This window comes from Peromyscus maniculatus, chromosome X (genome assembly GCF_049852395.1).
Source record: "Peromyscus maniculatus bairdii isolate BWxNUB_F1_BW_parent chromosome X, HU_Pman_BW_mat_3.1, whole genome shotgun sequence".
Lineage (NCBI taxonomy): Eukaryota > Metazoa > Chordata > Mammalia > Rodentia > Cricetidae > Peromyscus > Peromyscus maniculatus.
Window position 1 is genome coordinate 18,747,430 of NC_134875.1, and position 23,234 is coordinate 18,770,663.

At 41.9% G+C, this 23,234-nt stretch overlaps 1 protein-coding gene across 6 annotated transcripts in view; it reads left to right on the plus strand.

The window, feature by feature from the left end:
• The first annotated feature begins 2,751 nt into the window (after positions 1–2,751).
• Arhgef6 (Rac/Cdc42 guanine nucleotide exchange factor 6) overlaps positions 2,752–23,234 on the plus strand; it is a 123,461-nt gene continuing 102,978 nt past the window's right edge. For 3 of the 6 annotated variants that reach the window (XM_006991970.4, XM_076562215.1, XM_076562216.1), the window contains exons 1-2: positions 2,752–3,027; positions 4,241–4,324. In XM_006991970.4, the coding sequence (XP_006992032.2) occupies positions 2,863–3,027; positions 4,241–4,324 (249 nt within the window). In that variant the 5' untranslated portion in view covers positions 2,752–2,862. Of the gene's footprint in view, positions 3,028–4,240; positions 4,325–11,611; positions 11,991–12,019; positions 12,311–23,234 lie in introns of those variants that run through there. The other 3 variants (XM_076562217.1, XM_015985589.3, XM_015985590.3) reach the window with 3 other exon arrangements.

A 23,234-nucleotide genomic window follows, 5' to 3' on the forward strand; every position in this document is an offset into this window, starting at 1 on the left:
CAACAAAACAAAAATCAAAACAAGGCAGATCTCTGTCCAGGTGACACTGGACAAGAGCCTATTTTGGGCTAAACTATATTCCTGAAATGACTCAGGCTTTGCTTGTCATCCTCAAATGTAAGTAGTACCTCAGTAATACTGCCAGCTTATGTTTGCCTGTGGAGTACAATTCGCCTGAGCAATTGTGATGCTATCCAAACGACATACAAAACTGTGTTTAAATAGGTCAGTTGAGGAAATAAATTTGTCAACAAATGGCTTCTGTTTATTTCCATTACATAGATTTGGCCATGGGTCAAATCCAATTAAAATTTTCATTGACTATATTTATTTTACTTATAAGTACAACAAGCTAAAAACACAGAGGTAAAAATCTTCATTATAGAACTATGGATAGGCCCAACATCATCACTGAATCTCAAAATGTTGGTGTTAAGAAACTACACAGAGCCAAGTACTGAAGCAAGTAAGTGTAGGGAATGACTTAGAAATGTGACACTTGGCTTGGGCTGTGTGCACCTCCCTTTGCTAACAATGCATCTAGCAACTTGTTGGCAACCCGAGACCCCCCACCTGCTTTAGGCTTCACGTATTCCTGCTTGAAACAATGGAAATGTGTCAGTCTCTTTAGAAACAGACATGCTAATGTCTGACGATCAGAGGCCCTTGAGTACCTTCCATCCTTTGGCTGCTCTCAACCTCGATAGTGTGTTTCTTTGGATCTGTACTGTTGCTTCACTTTGAATAAAGTTTCCTTGCTACTTTCACAATATAAGTAAGCCTTTATTTCAGTTATTTGATTGAGAAACCAAGAACCTGGAAACACCTGGTCCAGATTATGACTACCAGTAACACTACCATATTATACAATTCCCTTTATACAAGATCCTGGAAAAATACAAGCTAATATAAAGGGACTGAAAGCAGATGAGCAGTTGCCTGTGATGTACAGAAAGGGGAGGAAAGAAGGAGTTGAAAGGGCGCATGCACACTTTTCAGACTGAGAGAAAAAGTTCATCTAGAGCAGTGGTTCTCAACCTCCCTAATGCTGTGACCCTTTAAAATAGTTCTTCATGTTGTGGTGACCTTCAACCATAAAATTATTTTCATTGCTACTCCATAACTGTAATGTTGCTACTGTTATGAATTGTAACATAAACATCTGTTATTCAGGATACATAATATTCAACCCCCGTGAAAGGGTCCATCAACCCCCAGAGGGGTTGTGACTCACAGGTTGAGAACCACTGATCTAGATTGTGTGAGATTGTAACCAAATAGGCTGAGAATGTCAAAATTCTTAAGTTGGCCTGGGGATATAGCTCAGTTGGTAGAGTGCTTGTCTAGCACGTACAAAGTCCTAGGATCAATCCCAAGCATATCATAAACTGGGTGTAGTGCTGCATGCTATAATCCCAGCACTTGGGAGATGGAGGCAGAAAGATCAGGAGTTCAAATCCACCCTCGGCTACGTGGAACTATCCCAATCACTATCACCATCAAAAAGCAGGAAGAGGGGGTGACAAGAAAAGGATTGTGAGACTTAGCAGCAAACAGCTATAATTAACTGGATGCCTCCCATATGTAAGGAGAGAGACTGATGACAAATGCCCTGCATTTGCCAACATGGAGCTACGCAATTTAATTCTGCCTTAAAGTTTCTCTATAGTATGACTATTTTACCTGGTGCGGAAATTGTTTGAGAATAAGAGACCCCTCTTGCTCATACTACAGAGAAATTTATGATAAGGCAAAGTTTAATAGTTTTTCTGGATTCATGACTGGGGCTTGTTTTCAGGTCACCATTTTAAATGCAGAGTGTTTGTTGATGGAGAAAAGTGAATTTTTCAGTCTGTAGTGTAGACAGAGAGGACAAGTGCTCTTTTGTTCTCAAGTGCTCTGTCTCCAAGCATATTTCCCTCATTTGCTCTGACTGTGTCTGAGTCTTTGCTAAGGGTACTGCAGCTGGACTGTGGAGTGGAACCAGGTCCAGAAAAAGAATTGCTAAAGAATGCAAGTAAACAGGATGGCAGATGTTATCCTTAGCCTATTTCCCTAAACATAGCTTTTTGGCTACAAAGTAAAATGCCATTCTTCCAGCTTCTGCTTATATGCGGTGATGGCTGACAGCAGGGACAATCTTCCTTTGCTTGGCAAGTTGTCACCGTGTGACTTCACGTGTTTTGTAAGGAAGGAATGATCGTGACACACAAAATCTCTGTGAGATTGTCTGAGGACATCCGGCCATTTCTGGGAGGAATTGTCTCAACCCACCTAAGTCTTTGAGCTCTGTTTGACCAGCACAGCTCCCCACGAGGCTCAGAGCTGTCTGACCTAAGAGGCAGTTGGCATCTTCCTCCTGACAGAAGCCCGATTTTTCACCGGGGCTAGACTGTATTGATGGTGTTTTCCCAGTCTGCCCCATGCATGTCTCATTTCCAAGGTTCTCTGAAGTGCTGGCGCACTCCCGGCTCCACGAGCCCTTGCTTACTTTCTGCCTCCCCAGCATCCTCTTCACTTCCTTTCCTACAGCTTCTTGCACTGCTGTGTGTGTTCCTCCCTTTAAAAAAAAAAAAACCTAATGAATGTGTTTTGCAGGTTTTGAAAAAAAAAAAAAAACCCGTGATGTTATCCCAGGAGTCTGTCCATTCCTTATCATCCCTTCCATATCTTTGAGTATGATCTCTGTGGTTTAGAAATCCCGCGTTCCACTGTTGTTAAAGAAAAGTTGCCTTAAACCTTTGCCCTGCAAGCACCAGAAGAGAGCTCATAAAAAGGAAGACAGCAGCAGATGCAATCACGGATGTGGCTTAGTCCTCGCAGCTGCCCCGGAGAGCTGTTCAGAGTGTACGAGCCTCAATCATGAATCCAGAAGAACGCGTTGTGACATGGCTTATATCTTTGGGAGTTTTAGAGTCTCCCAAAAAGACCATCTGTGATCCAGAGGAGTTCTTGAAGTCCTCGCTGAAAAATGGGGTAGTGTTATGCAAACTCATCAACAGACTTCTGCCTGGTTCGGTGGAGAAGGTAAGGTTGTTTGTGCAGTGTCTTTGGGATTGCTTTCACCACGAAGCAGCAATAATACCATTCTTGAGACTTTTTTTTTTTCTGTTGCCCGGTCATGGGAATCCCCTACTTCAATATCTTTCTAAGAGTTAGGCATTCTTTCTTACTGCCCTTGTACTTTGAAAAAGTCAGAAAATGAAATATCCTTCAGTTACTGGCCCCCAAATATTACCCTACTAAAAACCTGTTCCAGCACTGGCAGTCTGGGATGGGAGGACACGCTTATCATGCATGAGTTCGCTGTGTTGTGGAGATGCATCTTAAACTTCCCTGTGCACTTCGGACATGTTTTGAACTTTGGGTACATGAGTCTGTGAAATAATGAAATAATTTGTAGTAGATCTTTCTGGTGTTTGAGAAGTTGCCTAAAAGTTGATTCAGAGTTCCTTTCTTTAAAAAAAAAAATCAGTTGAAGAAAAGTCTATTCACAAAAGTCAGTGTTACATAAAACTCACAAAAACCAAAGAGAAACCAAGTGTGTGTATTGAATTCAGTGAGCATTCAAAGTGAAACTAAACCTTGCTCAAAAAATTCCAAGATATTTGAGGTTAGAAGGCCATGTTACAACAGTGGACGGCTTCTAAAGTAGCCAATTTTGTGGCATTAAAGGTAGAGTTCTTACCGTTCTTTTCTCAAAGTCATTGTGGAATGTGACTGCAAGGCAGGCTTCTTTTGCCTTTTGGAATCAGTTCTTTTTTACTGAACAAGTGTATTTACTTCTAATTTCTTAAACTTGAGGAACAGTGATTCAACTGGTGATAAGATGTGGAGCGACATGATAACATGTAGTGCCCAGCCAAAGTGAAATATAATACCAACAAATTATCATGGGGAGTAAAGGAAGGTAATCCTTGTGGCCTTCTCAAATGAAAGCAGGAACTAAACTAATATGTTATATGTGTATGTCTTATTCTCTCCAGTTTGCTATTCTCACAACTGACTTGAAGGTACAAGGAAACCTTTTTAAGTAGAAACGGCTCGCAGACATTTGAAACAAAAACCAACCGTTTAGACATTTGCATCACTTCCTTAAGTGGTTATTCTCTTCCTGGATGGAGAGCAGGGCTGCCCTCTGCCTTCAAAAGCTGACCGACCATATCTAGTTATCTGCAAATGGTGATGATCGTTTGTCATGGCTTAGCAATCCCTAAGTGACATTTGACTCTTTCTCTAGTATTGTCTGGAGCCCCAAACTGAGGCCGACTGCATCAACAACATCAATGACTTCCTGAAAGGATGTGCAACCCTTCAAGTGGAAGTAAGCTAACCTGCCTTGCCTTTCATTTTGCCACTATTTTCTGTTCTGTTAATTAAAAAAAAAAAAAAAATGTCCGTAAAGTATGGGATTAATTTTCACTGCCAGTAGCCACAAAGATAAACAGAGGTGGCCCTTTAGAGAAACCAGAGTTGAGACTAGTGATCCCCAATGGTGCATTGTTAGTGTGTGTCTTACAGAACCTAATTCTAAACAAAGCAAAATCATTAACCTCTAATCTGCACCACTAAGGTAGTAGAAGCAGGAAGATCAGAAGTTCAAGGCCACCCTTGGCTATACATTTAAGTTTGGGGCCAGACTAGGCTAAACGAAACTCTTTCTTAAAAAACAACAACAAAGAAAAGAAAGAAAGAAAACAGAACCAAAAGGAAAGAACTTTTAAAAAATGCAAAATGATGACTTTTAAACACAACTTCTTTTCAGATGACCAAGCTTTTTGTGGGTGTGCTTCGTTATTAATGGGTGGAAAAAGTGAGTCACCAGCTATTACAGAGGGTCTCAGCAAGCTGCGTTAAAATCAATTTAAAAAAAGAAATGGCCTGGTTCCTAAAGATTAGCCCTGAAAACATACATACAAGCAACATTATACCGACTGAGCAGGTTCTATTTAGGAACATATATGTATCTGCACATATATATATATATATATATATATATATATATATGTATGTATGTATATACATGCAGTAACAAATAATGGAAAAGAGGTCATGAATTTAAAGGAGAGTGGAGCAGGAGGATTTGGAGGGAGAAAAAGGAACAGAGAAATGTTGTAATAAAAAAAAGAAAATCTTGAGAAAGAAAACTGGCCTTTTTACTCTCAACAACACTTTGGAACAGAGGGAGGCTTTGGGAAACTACAAGAAGCTGGTCTTCAAGTCAAAACTGTATGTAAACAGAGCAGGAGATACAGATCAGTGGTAGAGGCTTGCTTGCAATGCAAAGGCCCTGGATTCAGTCCCCAGCACCAAAAGAAAAACAATGAAAAGCAAAATGAAAAACCCCAAGCCACATTAAACTGTGTTGCATGAAGAACCCCACTGCATGCATTCACTGTCTTACTGAAAAGGAGTTCAATATTTCTGTGTGTGCCGAGTTACGTTTTTGTGCTTCCGTGTTGTTTTTGTGGGGCAGGGGCTGGATCCTCCTCTTGCATGTGATCGGGGAGTGCTAGCATGGAGCTGCACCTTCCTGCTCTCTCACAACGCTTTTGTCTGTGAAATCGACATACTGGTAACTACCTCATGATGTTGTTTCAGGGTCAAAGGAGAGAATGCTTAAATATGTAGGCTTAAGAAAGTCAGTGTCCTAAAATCTGTGAGATAATTTGTGTATTATCTTCAGCTCAGAGCCAGGTAGAGGTGCTCTACATTAGTAAGCAAGTATTATCTGTGGACAAATGGTAGGGGTTTGAGCAGGGACTCTGATGTTAGACATAGGGGATTAAATCTCAGTTCATACTCACTAGTGCCATTATGACCTTTGAATCTGTTATTTAACTGTGCTTCTATGCCTTGGCCTCTCCACCTGTAAAATAGGAATAATAATGGCACCTGCCCGTCTATTGATATTGGTATGACATTTCAATGAATTAATACATGTAAAACCCTGGGAAGAGATACTGGGGCATATTATTTTTTAAGTAGCTATTTATTAGTGTTGCTACTATTATTATTATCTTTACTAGCTGTTGTCCCAAACATTTTCTTAAAGCCAGCTGGGTGTGGTGGTGTAAAACTTCCATCTCAACACTTGGGAGGCAGAGGCAAGTGGATTTCTGTGAGCTTGAGGCCATCTTGGTTTAAAAAGATAGTTCCAGGGATACGATATGAGACCTTGTCTCAAAACCAGGTTTTTGTTTTTGTTTTTTTTTTCTCTTTCTCTTGAAGCTAAGCCTAATCTAAAGCCACATCTGTGTCAGAATATCTTATTCCAATGTTCCCTGCTTTCCAGTTTGAGAGACCCCTCACCCATCTTGAGGTTCACAGTCCATGTGACTTCAGAGCATGTGATATCCATTATAGGATGCTGTCTACTGTGGAACAGACCATGACATTTCTTGTTTGATTTTTCAAATAAAAACATGGTGAAGTTGCCAGTGATTTCTGTGCTGAAGCTGCCAGAAGGTGTACTGTGCTTCTTTGCAGTTCTAAGAATACTGGATGATAGAGAAACACCTCCTGCTGCTCCTCTGTTGGGGGTTTTCTGATAACTAAAGATTATTCCTTTAAGCACAAATACTTAAAATAGTCATTTTTTTAAAATCAGAAAATGTTCTATCCACTTTGGGCAGAAATTTTACAGTGTATCAGACTGACATGATATGAACATTGTAATAAAAGAGTATCTGACATTGTGTTTATCATGTTCCTTCTATGGCTTCATAGATGTGTGTGTGTGATGTATGTATATTATGTGGGGTACATGTATAGGCTAGATGTCAAAGTTGGTGTCTTCTTCTGTTTCTCTCCAGGTTACCAAAACCATTTTGAAGCAGTCTAGATCCCTTATATGAACAGCTGAATTTTAGGAAGTTTTCTTTCTTTCTTTCTTTCTTTCTTTCTTTCTTTCTTTCTTTCTTTCTTTCTTTCTTTCTTTCTTTCTTTTTCTTTCTTTCCTTCCTTCTTTTTCTCTTTTTCTTTCTTTCTCTCTTTCTTTCTTTCTCTTTCTCTTTCTCTCTTTCTCTCTCTTTCTTTCTTTCTTTCTTTCTTTCTTTCTTTCTTTCTTTCTTTCTTTCTTTCTTTCTCTCTATCTTTCCCCCACCCCTCTTTCTTTCTTTTGGAGATAAAAATCTCTCACTGAACCTGCAGCTTGCTGTTGTGGACAAACTGGCTGGTCAACAAGCCCCTCACCCACCCAGCATCACATGGGGTGATAGGCAGTTGCTGACAATGCTTAGCTACAGGGGTGCTGGGGACCCAAACTTTGGTCCTCATGTTTGTGTAGCTAACATTTTACCCACTGCACCATCCCACTAACCCTGTATGCTAGAACCTTTTTTCATAAAGTTACTTGGCATCACTGTATGATAGGGACTAACAGTACAGAGGACTTTAGAATATATATATATATATATATATATATATATATATATATATATATATAGAGAGAGAGAGAGAGAGAGAGAGAGAGAGAGAGAGGGAGAGAGAGAGTCTGGATGTTTCATTTTCAATGTATATCTGTGCACCATATGTGTGCCTGGTGCCTGCAGAGGCTAGAAGAGGGCATCAGATCCCCTGGAACTGGAGTTGCAGATGATTTTGAGGTGCCATGTGGTTGCTGGAAATTGAACATGGGTCCTCTGTTAGAGCAGTCAGTGCTCTTAATGGCCGAGCCATCTCTCCAGCCTGGCTGCAGAAGATTTTAAAATTATTTTTTTAAAGTTTAGCATTCATTGTGGTGGGTTTCATTACAGAGAACTATTTTAAGGGTCGAATGAAAGAATGCATCTACAGCTCTCAATATATCATTGCGTCTAAACCTTAGTCCTACTGCTTACTGTTACCTTGTGACTAAGTGCTCTTTGTACTGTTATGCACAAAACTGAGCCACGTTGAGTCACTCACAGAGCCCTCAGGGAAGACACATAGAATCACCCTACAAGGCATGAGACTGAAAGCTGAGCTGGAAAGCACGGAGCAGCCACGTATGTGGCCAGTCCAGTCTCCAAGCTTCTAGGTAGCTGAAAAACAGATCTGTATTCACAGAGGTCATGAGGGGGGGGAGCGGTCTCAGGCACCAAGTCCTTCAAACAGTGTGGCATAGGGCATACCTGGTGGATCTGAGTTAACTTTGTAAAGCTCTAAATGTATGAAAAGCAAGAAGAGGGCTTGACTCTTTCCCAGAGCACACTATCATTTATCTGAAGAACAGCTGCTAGTTCGAATCAGTCAGTTTGGAAGACTGTAACACTGAATCAGACAGTGGTGACTGAGTATTGGGTTCAGAGGTGTGGGGACCACATTACAGGTTTGTGATCACTTGGCCTTTCCAGATGCCCTCTATCTGCTGTTGACAATGTATGTGTGTAGGTCAGAGGATAGGGTGTCTTTCAGCAATTATTTCTTCTCCCTTGTTGAGGCAGGGTTGGTCTCATTTCTGCTGTTGTGGTGTGTCCTCTAGGCTAACTGATCTGAGAGCTTCCCAGTGGATTCCTCTTCTTTGCTTCTCATCTCACTGTACTGGGATTACAGATGTGCACCTGTAAAAAGGCATCTGGCTTTTTCTTTACATTCAAATGTATTTTATCTGTACATGTGGTTTGCTTGCATGTGTGTTTGTGCACCACTTGTATGCCTGATGCTCATGGACTACAGAAGAAAATGTCAGATCCCCTGGAACTGTAGTTATGGCTGCTTGTGAACCACCATGTGGGTATTAGGAATTGAATCCAGGTCCTCTGCAAGAGCAGCCACTGGGTTCTGGACATCCAATTCAGGTCGTCAGGCTTGCCCAACAAGCATTTTTACCCACTGATCAATCTCCCCAATGCTCATCTTTTTTTTTTTTACATTGACTTTTTAGTGTCATCTGAGAAACACTTGCACAATCAAAGATCATGAATAGTTGTGTTTTTCCATAAGAATGTTACCACAAATGGAGGTTCTTTTCTTCTACTATGTGGGTTTAGGGACTTTACCCATGAGGCCATTTCACTGGCCCCAAGTTAATTCTTTTGGATGTGGAGATGTAGTTTTCTAATTACCAAGTTCTTGAAAAGACTACTTTTCTTTCCCTTACCTGATTAACATAGCTTTGTAGTAGCTTTTAAAGTGAGAAAATGTGAGTCCTCCGACTTGTTTTAGTTTCAAAACCAATTTGGAATACTCGAATGTATGGATGATTTGAACCCAGGTCCTCATTCTTGTATGGCATTTTACACACTGAGGCACCATCCCCAGCCCAGTTTCATTTGTGCATTTTATGCTTCTGTTGAGATGATCATTAATTTAGGCTCTTTATAATAATGATGTATTACATTGATTGATATTCATATGTTGCATCAATCTTTCATTCCTGTGATAAATCCCAGTGACTTATGTTGTTTATGTATAGAGAATTTTTTGTGCATTTGTGATTATTCTTGAACACTTTTTCATCATAGAAATGAATTACTGTGTCAGATTTTGATAGATAATGTCAAATTCTCCTACAAAAATGCTCTACTAACTTACATTTCCAACAAAATCATAGAAACTGTTTTCTTTCTCATGTCTCTGTCAACATTGCACATTATTTATCTTTAAAGTTTGCCAAAGTGATGGATGAAATAGTATTTTTTGCTATAATTTGTATTTCATGATTCCAAATGAATTTGGACATACTGTCACTCCTTTATAGTCCATTTGTATTTCTTCTTTGTAAACCAAATCCATCTTTTTTATTTTCTCAAAGAATGGAGGAGGTAGGGAGGATATTCAGTCAAGTCAAAGCTATAGAGAACATATGAAAATGATCCTTATTTTGAGGTAAAGTCACTAATGAGACTAGGAAGTCACCCAGCAACATGCACAGAGTCTGATCACTTGAGATTGTCCTGAGTGCTACTTCTCTGGCTACACTGTTCGACAATAGCCATGTGAATTCTGGTCTGTGGAAGCTCTAGCCTGGGGGGCTTTCCCTTTACCCCAGTAGAAACATTTCCTCTATCATCTTCTACTGTGGAGCCCTGTCCAGGACACCCTCCCATCTCCATTTTGCAGACTAGACATGTCTTCTGATTCTGTACCCAGTTTACTTTGTAAATGAAGTTTTGTTCATGAAGGGGTTATTGGATGAATATGTAATTCAAATAGTCTCTCCCTCCTTCCTTCCATCTTTCCAGTATCAGCTGGTAGCAGTATGGTTTTTCTCTGCCCCTCCCCCTTATTCTCTCCCGACTTCCTGAGTCACTCCATCTGTCACCATAACAGCACGGGTGTTCTCCCTCAAGTGAGGCCTGTGGGATGGACCGTTTGCCATTTCCCAAGGACTGTTCGAAGGGAAGCAGTCCTAGAAGTAAGGCAGCTTTACCAATGCTCATGAGTTCTTGTTAAATCTGCCACCTTCCTACTCTAGCTCTAAGAAAGTAGAAATAGGCCGGACCACTAACTCATGGCACCATAGACTTCTTCACGCCTTGGCAGGGGTACTTGCCTGAAGTCCGAGTCTCTCTCTCTAGGCCTTGCACGCTGGCCTCGAACTCAGAGATCCGCCTGCCTCTGTCTCCTGAGAGTGCTGGGATTAAAGGCGTGTGCCACCATTGCCCAGCTAAGAAGCCTGCACAGAAGTTGGAGATTGTCTCATGGTTTGGCCCTTTTCCATCTCTTCCCACTGGGCAGAGCTTCCACTCAATTTGACTAGTGGGAAGACGAAAAGGGGCCTGGGCACCTTTTTTTCTTTACTAGTTGAGCCACTGTGACACCCCTAATAGAATTCCAGAAGATTCAATGTTATCCATTACTCTAGCTGTCCTAATCTTTTACTGATTTTGCTGCATTTCTATAAAAATGGAGCTTCAAGATGTACACTACAGCACACATCTCAATTATTCCATAGGCCAAGGTAGGAGGATGTGAGTTCCAGGCCAATCTGGGTTACATATGAGATCATATAGCTAAACTTAAAAGGAGCTTGGGGTGCAGTTCAGTGGTAGAACACTTGCCTAGCATGAGTTTCTTGGAAAAGGCTGATTTGGGGTCTGTTCAGGGAGGAGATAGGTGTGAAGGGCCACTAAGCACTTCTCTGCTTGGGGGAAGAGGGTGGGAGGATGTCTCAGTGGGTCACCATGCAAATTGCAGGTCCCAAGTTGCATCCCTGGATGGGGAAGGAAAGCAGTCCACTAGCTAGTAATGGCTAGTCCTGGACTCCAGCATTCCCAACCAGGGAGTTTTGGAAATGGCCTTAGGCACTGATAGCCCTGATCTTGGAAACTGGGTGGCAGCAGCATGCGCAGTGTAGCTGCAGCCCTTACACCGCGGCTTTTGCTCTTTCCCTGACTACTGGGGTGCTGAGACTGCTGCCACCACTGCCACCACCACTGCCGCTGCTGTTGCTGCTGCTGCTGCTGCTCTGCCCTGTGCCGCTGTCACTTCCAGTTCCTACTTCTGCGATCCAGGTCCGGGTCATCGCTTCCCCGCTGCTGGCCGGGTCTCTCCAGGCTTCTCTCCCTCCCGGGTTCTGGCTCCAGGCAGCAGAACTGGGTCTGGAGGAACCCTGCGGCCAGGCTCCCACTGGCCACCCCGCTTCCCTCCTGTGGCCGCCCCACAGGGGCACGCCTCCCGCAGCCTGGGATCGGAGCTCTAGAGAGAGAACTTGAAGGCAAGAATCTGACTTCCCTCTTCATTAAATAAATAAATAAATACATAAAATCCTTTGCCTGGGAAGCTTGGAAGCTCAGCAAGGAGTTTGGAGACGGGCGCCCCCTCCTCGCGCGTCCAGGAGCAAAGTTGCAGCCGCCCCTCCCTGCCGGCCATACCAGCAGGCTCTCCAGTTTCGTCCTGGTGGCAGCCGCGCGGGGCAGGGTCCCAGCTCCATCTGGGGACAGTGCTTCCCGCAGCCTTGGCACAGGCTGGCGGCGCTCGGCGGCCCCGTGACTCGGAAGGGCGAGCCACTTCCAAGGAGGAGGCTAGAGGGATCTAGCAGCAGGAGGACAAGCGAGCCAAGCCAGGTGACCTGCCTGGGGGGCAAGGGGTCAGGGGGAGGGGAATGTTGAGGGCCTGGTGCTGGGGGGCTGGGGGAGGCAGGGGAGGAGCCGCCCTTCCTTCAGGATTGACCGCCTAGGTCTGCAGCCCCAGCCGCCAGTCTGTTCTCTGCCAGGGCCTCTCCTTGGTGCACTGAGTCCCTGGGTACCCAGAGCGGGGGCGGGGGCCAGGGCACAGGGTGAGGACGCGCCAAACTTAGGGGCATGTTGTCCAGCTTCGGCCAAGGTTTGTAGCAGGACTGGATTCTGTCTTCTGTCCTCCCTGGAACCAGAGCAAAGAGTCAACGGTACTGTTTTTGATATTAATTTGATGCTTTCCCAAGCTGGAGCAATCCATGCATTGGGGAATGTTTGACACAGGTCTGTCGCAGGAGTGGTTTTCGGATGGACTCTACCTGGTATTCCAAAGTAGCTGTAGTTGATTTAGAGTTTTCATTTTCCAGTCATTGAAGGACCCAACAGGTATTCCAGCCATTTCATTTCTTAGTTCTAGAGTAGAGAGCTCTCATGTTTATCTCTGTCTCAAATATCTTTCTTCTCAATACCTTATATTTTTAGTTTGGTTTTGTTATTGTTTTTGAATGTAGGAGTGACTCACATGGTTTTTTCCCTCTTTTCTTAATGTGTAGTGGGAGTAAAAATATACTCAAAGAATATATTTTGCTATGAAACTATATTTTTCAATAAGACCTCCCCATAAACCAAAATAGCCACACAGAACGGGGTTAAATCTCAGTTGTTCTTTAAGTTTTTAAGGTATTGATTTTAAAGGCAAGATTTTGAGTCTAGACTGCTTTCCTTACTTATATATTTGCCTGGAAAAATCCAGTTTGTCCTTGAACTTGCTATCTTAATTTTGACATTGACCACGGTAAGAGGATCTCTGATGACATCATTTGCTCCAGCCACAGTTCAGTGTTCCACCACTGAGAGCACCTCTGTCCAAAAATGTAAGGCCTGGGCCTGCCCTTGGACTTCAGCAAAATATGATGCTCCACGCCAGGCAATGCTGCAGTCCTTTCTTACATAAGCAAACTCCAGGCCCATGTGGCACAGGGTATGCTTGGAGCTCTTAAAACAAGAGAGGGGCTCTTTCCATGGGAGTTGCTGAAGGATGAGTGAAGTTTTGAATACAAGAAATGGCCAGCTAATAATCTCACCTTGCATTTCTTTGGTGCTTAATTTTCTTTTCTTTCTTTCTTTCTTTTTTTTTTTTTTTTTGGTTTTCTTTTTTGGAATGCTTTCCACTTATTCAAACTCCAACTCCTTATAAAGGGCATTTGAGAACAGGCATTTCTTTCTTCCGATTATCAAAGAAACAGAAAAGTTTGGCTAAGCAAAGTCATAGTGCTTCCAGTAGTAGAGTCAAAAGGGTAACTCTGCTCCTGCTTCCCGCCCAGATTTTGTTGTTTGTTTTCACTAAAAGGTGAGGCTTTGTAGCAAAGTCTTTCATTTGAAACATTGTATGAGTGGTCCATGTCCTCCGAACCAATTGTTGTTCATTTGCTAACTCGCACTTTGGCCTCTTTTGCTTGCATAGAGTCTGCTCTGTAGTTAAGGTGAGTGCAGGGTCTGGAGTTTGTAATTACCTCTCTGATCTACCACTTTTCTAGTCATACTCAGGGATAGCAAGGGATGGCTAGAGGGAGCAGCCAGGACCTAGAAATTTCCAATCCTCATTTGACAGCATGCATAGAGGATTATTTCAGTCTCTAGAAACTTCTTCATGAGGCAACAGAAAGGGCATGTGTTTGCTCCGCTTACAGCAATGTGTCTGTTCATCACTGTTGTCAGGAGCTTAGGTACAAAGGAGGAACAGTAGCTGAACACCATTTCTCCCACGCCTGTTATGTTCTAGACTTTGGGCTGCCTGCTCTAAGCATACGATCTAATTTAATCCTCACAATAGCCCCGAGAGGCCGGTGACATTGTACCCGCTACAACAGTGGTGGACACTGAGGTTTGGGGAAGATGCATACTTGTGCCTCATCCTGGCAGTGCAAAGCAAACACAGGAGAGTCAGCTAGACCTCATCTCCTCTGTCACAAGCCACACTGTGGCCGTCAAGGAGCCACTGTTAACATACAGAAACACGGAGAACCTTGGTTTTCAGACATGACCGTGCATCAGAAGCATCTGGGGAACTTTTAAAACCACAAGTATTAGAGTCTCATTGCCCAGAGATTCTGACTTGATTGTTCTACAATGAGGCCTTTGCATTGGTATTTTTAAATGTTTAAGTCAGTTTAGTAACATGAATTTTTTAAAAAATTGAAAATATTCTAACTGTTTGTGCTGATGAATCCCCATAAACTGATTCACCCATATAATTTTCACTTGGCTTAAGGAGCAGAACATTGTCACTAGCATCAAGTACTCTTGTATGCCTTCCCAGTCATGATTGCTCACCATCTGACTCCTACGAGAATAGGTTGGTGTAGTTTTTTCCTGTTTTGGTATATGAGTGGGATGGTAAAATGTGTAGTTGTTTTCATAAAATTTTCTTCCACTAAGCATTATATTTGAACTAGCCTGTTGTAGGTACTACTGTTTAATTATTTTTTTATTGCTGAGTAGTATTCCATTGTATGGATACACCAAACTTTATTTTTCCTATTTACTCACTGATGGACATTTAGAGTGTTTCCAGTTGGTCTGTGTGTGTGTGTGTGTGTGTGTGTGTGTTGTCATTGTTGTTCTTTCGATGAACAATGTCTCCGTGAATATCCTTGTGGGTATCCCCTGAAGAACATTTCTGTTGAATGTATGTATAGTTATAGAGTTGCCTGATCATACAGTATGTATATATTCTGCTTTAGGAAGTACCACCAGAAAGATTACTGAAGGGACTGAGCATTTAGAAGATGTGTTTTGAGAACTAGGCAAACAGTTCTGGTGTGCATCAAAGGATGAGAAGCATTTTTCTAGTTTATTCACATTGCAGCTATCTGGCCACTTCAAGCATTTGCCACATGGCTGAGACCATAAAGAAAAAAATACTAAACTGAGTGTAGTGGCACAAGTCTGTAATTCCAGCACTTGGGAGGCTGGAGCACAAGGATTGTTGAGTTGGAGGGAAGCCTCGGCTACATAGTGAGTTTTGGGCAAGCCTGAGCTACAGAGAGGGAGAGGCCGAGACAGAGAGAGGGAACTGCTGGGTTAGGTAATTTATCCTTATTTTCTCAAAATCCGTTATACATTATTTTACAATTGTTATTTGTTTATTACTGTTGTGATTATTAGTGTGTGTACGCACAACTGCCATTGCACATATGGAAGTTAGAGGACAATTGTCAGGACTCACTGTGCTTATGTTTGAATGTATCTGTTGGCTTGTCTGGAAATTTATTAGGCAGAGACCAAAGATTCTTAATCCTCATAACCCCAGTCCTCAAGATGGAGCAAGGTTCCTAGCAGGCCCTAGTCCTTGGGATGGAGCAAGGTTCCTAGCAGACCCCAGTCCTTGGGATGGAGCAAGGTTCCTAGCAGATCCCAGTCCTTGGGATGGAGCAAGGTTCCTAGCAGGCCCTAGTCCTTGGGATGGAGCAAGGCTCCTAGCAGGTGCTCATTAATATTCACTAAATAAATGACTGTCCCGTGGAATGGCTGAATAGTCAGGGGAGTTTTTAGTTAGAAAGGAAGCAGTCCATTTTTGCACTGAGACTTACATGCTTTGTTCCTATGAGATTGCCTCAGTCTCCCACTCAGGGACAAGTTACTTTTACTTAGCTGAGCATGTGAGCATTAAGGGTAACCTGGCTGCTCACCCCAAACTGATTAGAAGTGGTAGATGAGGTGAGATGAGGGAAGGTGTGTGGAAGGACTTGGCAAACTGGGACACAGGGCCTGGACAAAAATCTGGGATAAAGGAGGCCTAATGCAGATTAGACATGATAGAGATGCCAAAAAAGTGTGTGTGTGTGTGTGTGTGTGTGTGTGTGTGTGTGTGTGTGTGTGTGTGTACAAATCATGGAAGAATGAAATCAATGGTACACCGCCAAAAGGGAGAAAAACTATATAAATCAGACCCCCAAACACAGAACCATCCGAGGTCCTTTGAGTGGGAGGCTAGGTAAACTTTATGTGGGACTTGGTGACTAGAATTTTCTTCTTGCCCTGACTTGCTCTGCATTTGTTTCCTGCTTCAGACATTCTCATTCATCTCCCTGTCCCCTGCGTGAGCGTGTGTGTGTGTGTGTGTGTGTGTGTGTGTGTGTGTGTGTGTGTGTTATAGTAGCACAGTGGTTAAGAGCTTCAGCTTAGCTTTGCACTTGGTCTGCTGGGTTGGCTACTTATTATGGATATGCCAGTCTTGCAGGTGGTAGTGGTACATAGGACCACTGATGAGGTATATGTTACCCTTAGTGTTAGTGACAGATGGCAAGAAAAGCAGTTTGCATAGTGACTCGTACCAAGTATAGACTCAATGAATGCTAGCTCCTTTCCTCTTTCCCTTTCTTTCTCTTCTCTTCTCCTCTCCTCTCCCCCTCCCAACTCCTCCCCTCCTCTCTTCTCCTCCTCTCTCCTCTCCTTTCTCTTCTTTTCTTTCTTTCAAGTTAGTCTTATGTATCCCAGATTGCCCTCAAAGTCTCTACATAGCAGAGGATGACCTTGAACTTCCAATCCTTGTGCTGTTATTTCCTGAGTGTTGGGATTATGGGTGCATGCCACCAGGCCTGTTTTATGTGATGCTGAGAGTTGAGCTTTGTTCATCCAAGGAAAGCACTCTACAAAATGAGCTTTACTCCCAGCCCTGAAAGCTCATTTCTAATTGGAATTTTGATGTCTTCTAGTAGACTTATTCATAAGTTGTTCTGCATTATGAAAACTGCAGCTCTCTTGGTTATGTTGAAATAATCCCATTTGATAAATGAGCTAGAAGATCTCTTGAAATTGTAGCATTTAAACAGATTAAATGTAGAGCAAGGATTACCTGTGGGCTCTCCCAGGGTTCTGTGCTTTTATATTAGCCATGCTAGAAAGTTAGACATGGATGAACTTGAAATTGGGAAACAAAAACATCCAGCCATCTTGCATCTCACTACCATGTACTATTTGGCAGAGACTGCCTGGTTTTGGAAAACCATCTTAAACGGTAAAACCAAAGGTAAAACCAAAGCCTCACATAGTTTGGAATACTTATCACATGCCTTTTTCAGAAAGCAAAACAAAGCTGAATGTTTCTGGGCTTTTTAGATGAATTGTGGTGGTAGCATTGGCTCCGGTTCTCATGATTAACTACAAAGATGGACCCAGTCAGCATTGTTAGTGTCTTTTCTAATTGAAGGGCCTTTCCCCCTGAAATTGAAATTCTCATCAAGCACAATCACTGAAGTTTAGAGCAGGTTGCAATGTGTTTAAAATAATTTATCTAACGTATTTGCTTTGGGAGACTACAGGGAGACAGTTCATATTTCATTGCTACTGCAGCTCATTGTAACCCGTGGAACACAGCTTGGAATTCTTAACTGTAGTTTCAGACAATATACAAAACCATCTGAGTTTTAAGAACAGCTTGCAGCAGTCCTCCTTCTTTCTCTACCTCATGGTCTTACAGTTGTTCTGAATGCATACCCAGGCCATATATCTATTAAAGAGGGCTTCCCTCTGTCCTGGAACTCACTCCGTACAACAAGCTGGCCCCAAGCTCACAGAAATAAATCTACCTGGCCTGCCTCTGCCTTGCAAGTGCTTGGATTAAAGGTATGTGCCATCATACCTGGCCAAGGTTTTTTTTTTTTTTTTAACCGATAAGAACAATTTACATATTTTTTTTTTTTATATCAAGCCAAGACTAGAAATGCACTTAAGGATCCAGTTGTAAAGAGGAGACTGAATTATTTAGTTGTTAACTACAGTAACTTCTTTAGTTGCCATTTTGTACTCTAGTAATAGAAACAGCTTGGATAGATTCTTCTTAAAATTGAACACTCAGGCAAGCTGTCCATTATTTTCTAGTCTACACACCAATTAGACAAATATAAGAAAGGAATATTTTCAGTTTCTTATTTTTGCCTCTATGAAAGGAGCTTAGTTTATGTGTCTTTTCAAATGAACATGTTTATTGTGACATTAAAATAGCACAAAATGTAAAGTGTAATACCCAACCTAGAGAAAGATGCTTATTGTTTCATTTAAATTAAACAATTCAATGAATGATCTTTTATTTTTGGTGGTGACTGTAAAACATTCCTCTTGCACACAGGAAATAAGCAATAAACCTGTTGAACTGAGCATAGTTGGGGGGATCAGAATTAATGGCCTCTATTTTTTAAAACTAAAATAAGTAATTTCTAAAAAGGGAGCCATTGTTTCTGAGTTGAGTTGTATGGACCCACTATCTATGAAAAGGAATGCATTTTGTCAGTAAATTGGATCACTGCAATCTTCCTGACTGGAAATGTAAATTCTCTCTTTTTAAATCTCACTCACTCTAATTTGCTTTTAATGTTGACTCTAATCCAGGCTGTTTCTGAGGGCAACTGAGTACAATGTGCCTCTTTATTTAAACCATGCAGTCTTGCTCAGCTAACCTCAACTCCAGCTCATTCTAACTTGGTCACGCGCATTGGTTAGACACTCCTTCAGATCAGTGTAAAAGTTTGTGCAGGGTTGACCACACAGCAGAAGGTATGTGCTACCGTTGGTGATGCCATTGGATTTAGTACAAGTCAAAAATGCACACTGAACTTTTCTGTTGTTCTTGTTTTCTTGAGACACAGTATCACTACGAAGCTCTTGCTGGATTAGAACTTTACATTTAGCGATCGTCCTGCTTTTCCTTTCCAAGTGCAAGGATTACAAGTTTGATGCTTCTCTCGGGGTGTTTATCCCCCTCAGACAGAGTCTCACCATGTAGTCACGGCTGGCCTCAAATTTAGAATCCTCTTGCCTCTGACTCCCCAGTGCTAGGATTATGATGCCTGGCTGTCTCACAACGTGCTTTAAAAAAATATTCATTACTATCTCTGTCTCTCTGTGTCTGTCTGTCTGTGTGTGAATGTGGATACGTGTGTGTGTGTGTGTGTGTGTGTGTGTGTGTGTGAGAGAGAGAGAGAGGGGGGGGGATGTGGGTGCAAGTGTGCCAGTGGCATGCATGTGGAGGTCAGAGGACAACTTTTAAGAGTCAGCTCTTTCCTTCCACCACATGGGCTGAGGGATTGAGCTCGGGTGTAAGGCTTGCACAGCCACTTCTTTTACTGCCTGGGCTTTCCTGCTGTATAGGGTGTGCTTTGTGAATTGCAAATGAGAGATGTGTGAAGAAGGCACACACTGGTCCCTTAAGGCCCTTGCTTACCAGCATTTTAGAAAAGGTCATTGTCCCAGCTTGGCCAGAAGCTGTCTGGTTCAGAGAGTCGGAGATATGGGTCTTTTTGTATGTTTTATGACAGTTTTATGTAGCCCAGGCTGGCCTCAAACTTTCTATCACTCTGCAGCTGAAGATGACCTTGAGCTCTCAGGATCTGCCTGCCTTCCCCTCAGAAGTGCTGAGGTTACAGGCTCACAGCACCATGCCCAGTTTAGAGATGAGGACCTCTGATGATGGCCTTTGGAGTGTGCCGATGACTCCCAAGAGTACCTAGTCACACATCATTTCTGTTTGGCTTCTGGCAGAAGATTTACCTTCCTAATTAAGTTCCACTTAGACAAATAGAGTAAAATCCCAGTTTTATTCATTCTTAGGGACTTGAATATTATTACAGAGATCAGACATGTCAGTTGAGGGATTGAATAGGACAAGAGGGAAAAGAAGGAATTAAATCAAGGTGAGATAGCGTGCAGCAGCTTGCAAAGTGGCAAGCAAAAGCATTATTAAGGACTGCTTTCACCCTAGACACAATAACAAGACATTTTTCTACTTCTTGCAAGTGTTGACTTTATTTTAAGAGGCAGCTTAAGGTGTCAAGTTCCCAACATCTTTTATGAAGAGCCATGCCTGTGAAGCAGGCCTGAATACTAAGAAACATTTTTTATATAATTTATATATTCTTCAAGGCTAGATCTATAGTGAAGTGAGGTTATCTTCTCAATAATTATAGAGAAATATATGCAAATCAAAAGAATGATGTACTTGACTAACAAAATAAATTTAAAGCCAGCCGTGACAGCACATGCTTGTAAGCCTACCACTAAGGGAGCTGAGGTTGGACGGTCTCAAGTTTGAGATCATCTCGGGCTACATAATGCTTTCCAGGTTTACCTTAGCTATACAGCAAGACACTATCTCAAAAACAGGATTTGAGAAAGCTGGAGAGATGGCTCAGTGGTTAAGAGCACTGGCTGTTCTTTCAGAGGGCCCAAGTTTGATTCCCAGCACCACGTGGCAGCTCACCAACTGGCTGTAACTCCAGTCCAAGACATACACATGACACACAGATAAACATATAGGCAGAACACTCACACATATAAAATAAATTAATTAAAAATTAAAAAATGAAATCTAGTAACTTTTGGTGAAATATACTGTAAATAAGTATTTTGAGAATAAAATATAATTACATTTCCCCCTTCCTTTTCTTCCTTCCAACCCTTCCCATGCATTCCCCTTGCTCTCTCTCTCAAATTCAAGACCTCTTTCTTTGTTATTACACACACACACACACACATACACACACACACACACACACACACACACACACACACTCCTAAATTTAAATATAATCTCTGGGTCTGTATAATATTACTTGTATGTATATGATTTCAGGGCTGAGCACTTGATATTGGGTAACCAATTTGGGGGCTCTTCCCCAGGAAACCCTATTTCTTCCCTTTTCAATATTCTGTGTTGCTTATAGTTCTTTATCTAGGGTCTGGGCTCCATGAGACTTCCCTGTTTCATGTTAGCAGGTCTATTGGTGTCATCGTGCCCATGCCTTGTTTAGGCAGTCATGCTGATAAGATTTTGTGGATGTAGCATCTCTTACACTTCTAAGAGACATTGTAACCTGATATGTTTTTATTCTCTGAGGGCAGGGTGGCACCTGGCAATGTGTTATATATTGGGGTACATCTTGATGTGGGATTTAAATTTTTTCCTTCAAGGGAAGATAACAGAATGGAAAGCTTGATTAAACACACATAGAATCCCAGCATTTGGGAAGTATAAGAGGATCAGGAGTTCAAAGCCAGCCTCAGATACATGAGACACTGTCAGAGAGGGGGGAGAGAGGGGAGAGAGGAGAAATGGAAGTTAGTGTACATGGGGGTGACTTCTTTATTTCCTAATTTTTTTCAAGTGTATGTATGTAGTATGCTTTCTGTGTATGGGTGCACATGCATGAGGAGGTCAGAAGTCAATATTTGTATTGATTTATGTATGTATGTGTATATATATATATATATATATATGCATGTCTGTGAGTGTATGCCGTGTGTGTGTGTGTGTGTGTGGTGTGTGTGTGTGTGTGTGTGTGTGTGTGTGTGTGTGTGTGTGTAGATACTCAAGGAGTCAAGAAGGCATCAGAGCCTTTGGAGCTGGAGTTACAGGCAGCTCTGAGCTGGCTGATGTGGGCTCTGTGTACTGAATTCATGTCTGCTGGAAGAACAGCAAGTGCTCTTAAGCACTGAACCATCTCTCCAGCCTTCTACCTTTTTATTCAGACATGAGCTCTCACTGTACCTAGAACTCATCAATTCTGCTGGACTGGCTAGCAGGTACACCCCAAGGATCTGACTGTCTCTTACTGTCCAGCTCTGTGATTATAGAAATGTGCCTGGTTTTTATGTCAATGCTAGGAATCCAAACTCAATCGTCATGCTTGCATGTCAGGAACGTCCCATTTAGCGGATCTCATAGAGCATCCCTTTGCTTGTCTTACAAGAAAGGAATAAATTAGTGTATTCACTACGTTCTGTTGCTGTGATAAAACACCAAAACTAAGGCAACTTGTAGGAGAAAGAGTTTCTTTAGGCTCATGGTATAAGAACCTATCACGGCGGAAGGCATGGCAGCGGGCAGGTGTGCAGCTGGAGTAGAAAGCTGAGAACTCACATTGAACTGCAAGCATGAAACAGAATTAGGAAACTGGAAACGGTGCCAGTGGTGTAAACCCTGAAAGCTGGTCTCTGATAACACACTTGGTCCATCAAGGCCATGCATCCTAAACATCCCCAAACAGTGCTATCACCAGGGAACAAGTGTTCAAATGCCTGAGGTCACAGGGGGAGGGGCGATTTCTCACTCAAACCACCACAATGAATTCTTGGTATATACTAGCTACTCAGATGGTATTTATTCAATAGATAGTAGCTTGAACTTAATTTTCATTAGCTTTAAAATATTTTCTTCTAGATATCTTCGATGTCTAACATGTTCAGTGAGTGAAAACAGAAAAACAAGGCTACGTCCTCTCTAACTTTTTTTAAGCCAAGCTCTTTCAAAGTTATCTTGTTTTACTTTTGTTTTGTTTTGAGATAGAGTCTCATTACATAGCCCAGATTGTCCTCCATCTTGTGTCAATTTTCCTGCCTCAGTTTCCTCCCTCAATTTTTTTTTAAATTAGAAAAAGAAAGTTGTGAGAGCTTAGGTCCTATGATGTCATATGGAAACACTTGACTTTTCCCTATCTGCCTACTTCTTATTTCTTATCTTATCTTACCCCAAATCTCTTGGTTTCATTGGCCTTTCCTTTTTTAACCACATTTATTTATTTTTATTGTGTGCATATGTATGTACACATGAATGTTTATTTTTATTATGTGTCCGTCATATATATGTATACACAAATGTGTGTGCATGGCCATGCACATATGTGGAGGTGAGAGAAAAACTTCTGAGATTACGTGCTCTCCTTTCACCGTGCAGTTTCCAGACTGCTGACCCATCCTGCTAGCCCCTTCATTGACCTTTCAAGGTGAGACCTCTCCATTGGACATGTTCCTACGTGTCACTTCCAAAGTGACACAAATGGTGAAGTAAAGTCTCCCAATCACACTCTTGTAATAAAAGAATTCATTTTACAGAGTCACAGAAAATTTATGAGCTCTGATTATCAAGTTTTAGTAGAAAAATAAGTCTTTTGCCTTCTCTTCTTTCTTGGAAAGACATACCAAAAGGACAGGTATTTTTGATGTAAGAAGTATCTGTTTGAATTTTATTTTATTTTGAAATATTTACTTTATGTGTATAAATATTTCCCCTGTATGTATGTATGTATGTATGTATGTATGTATGTATGTATGTGCAACATGTGTCTGTTGTCCATGAAGGTG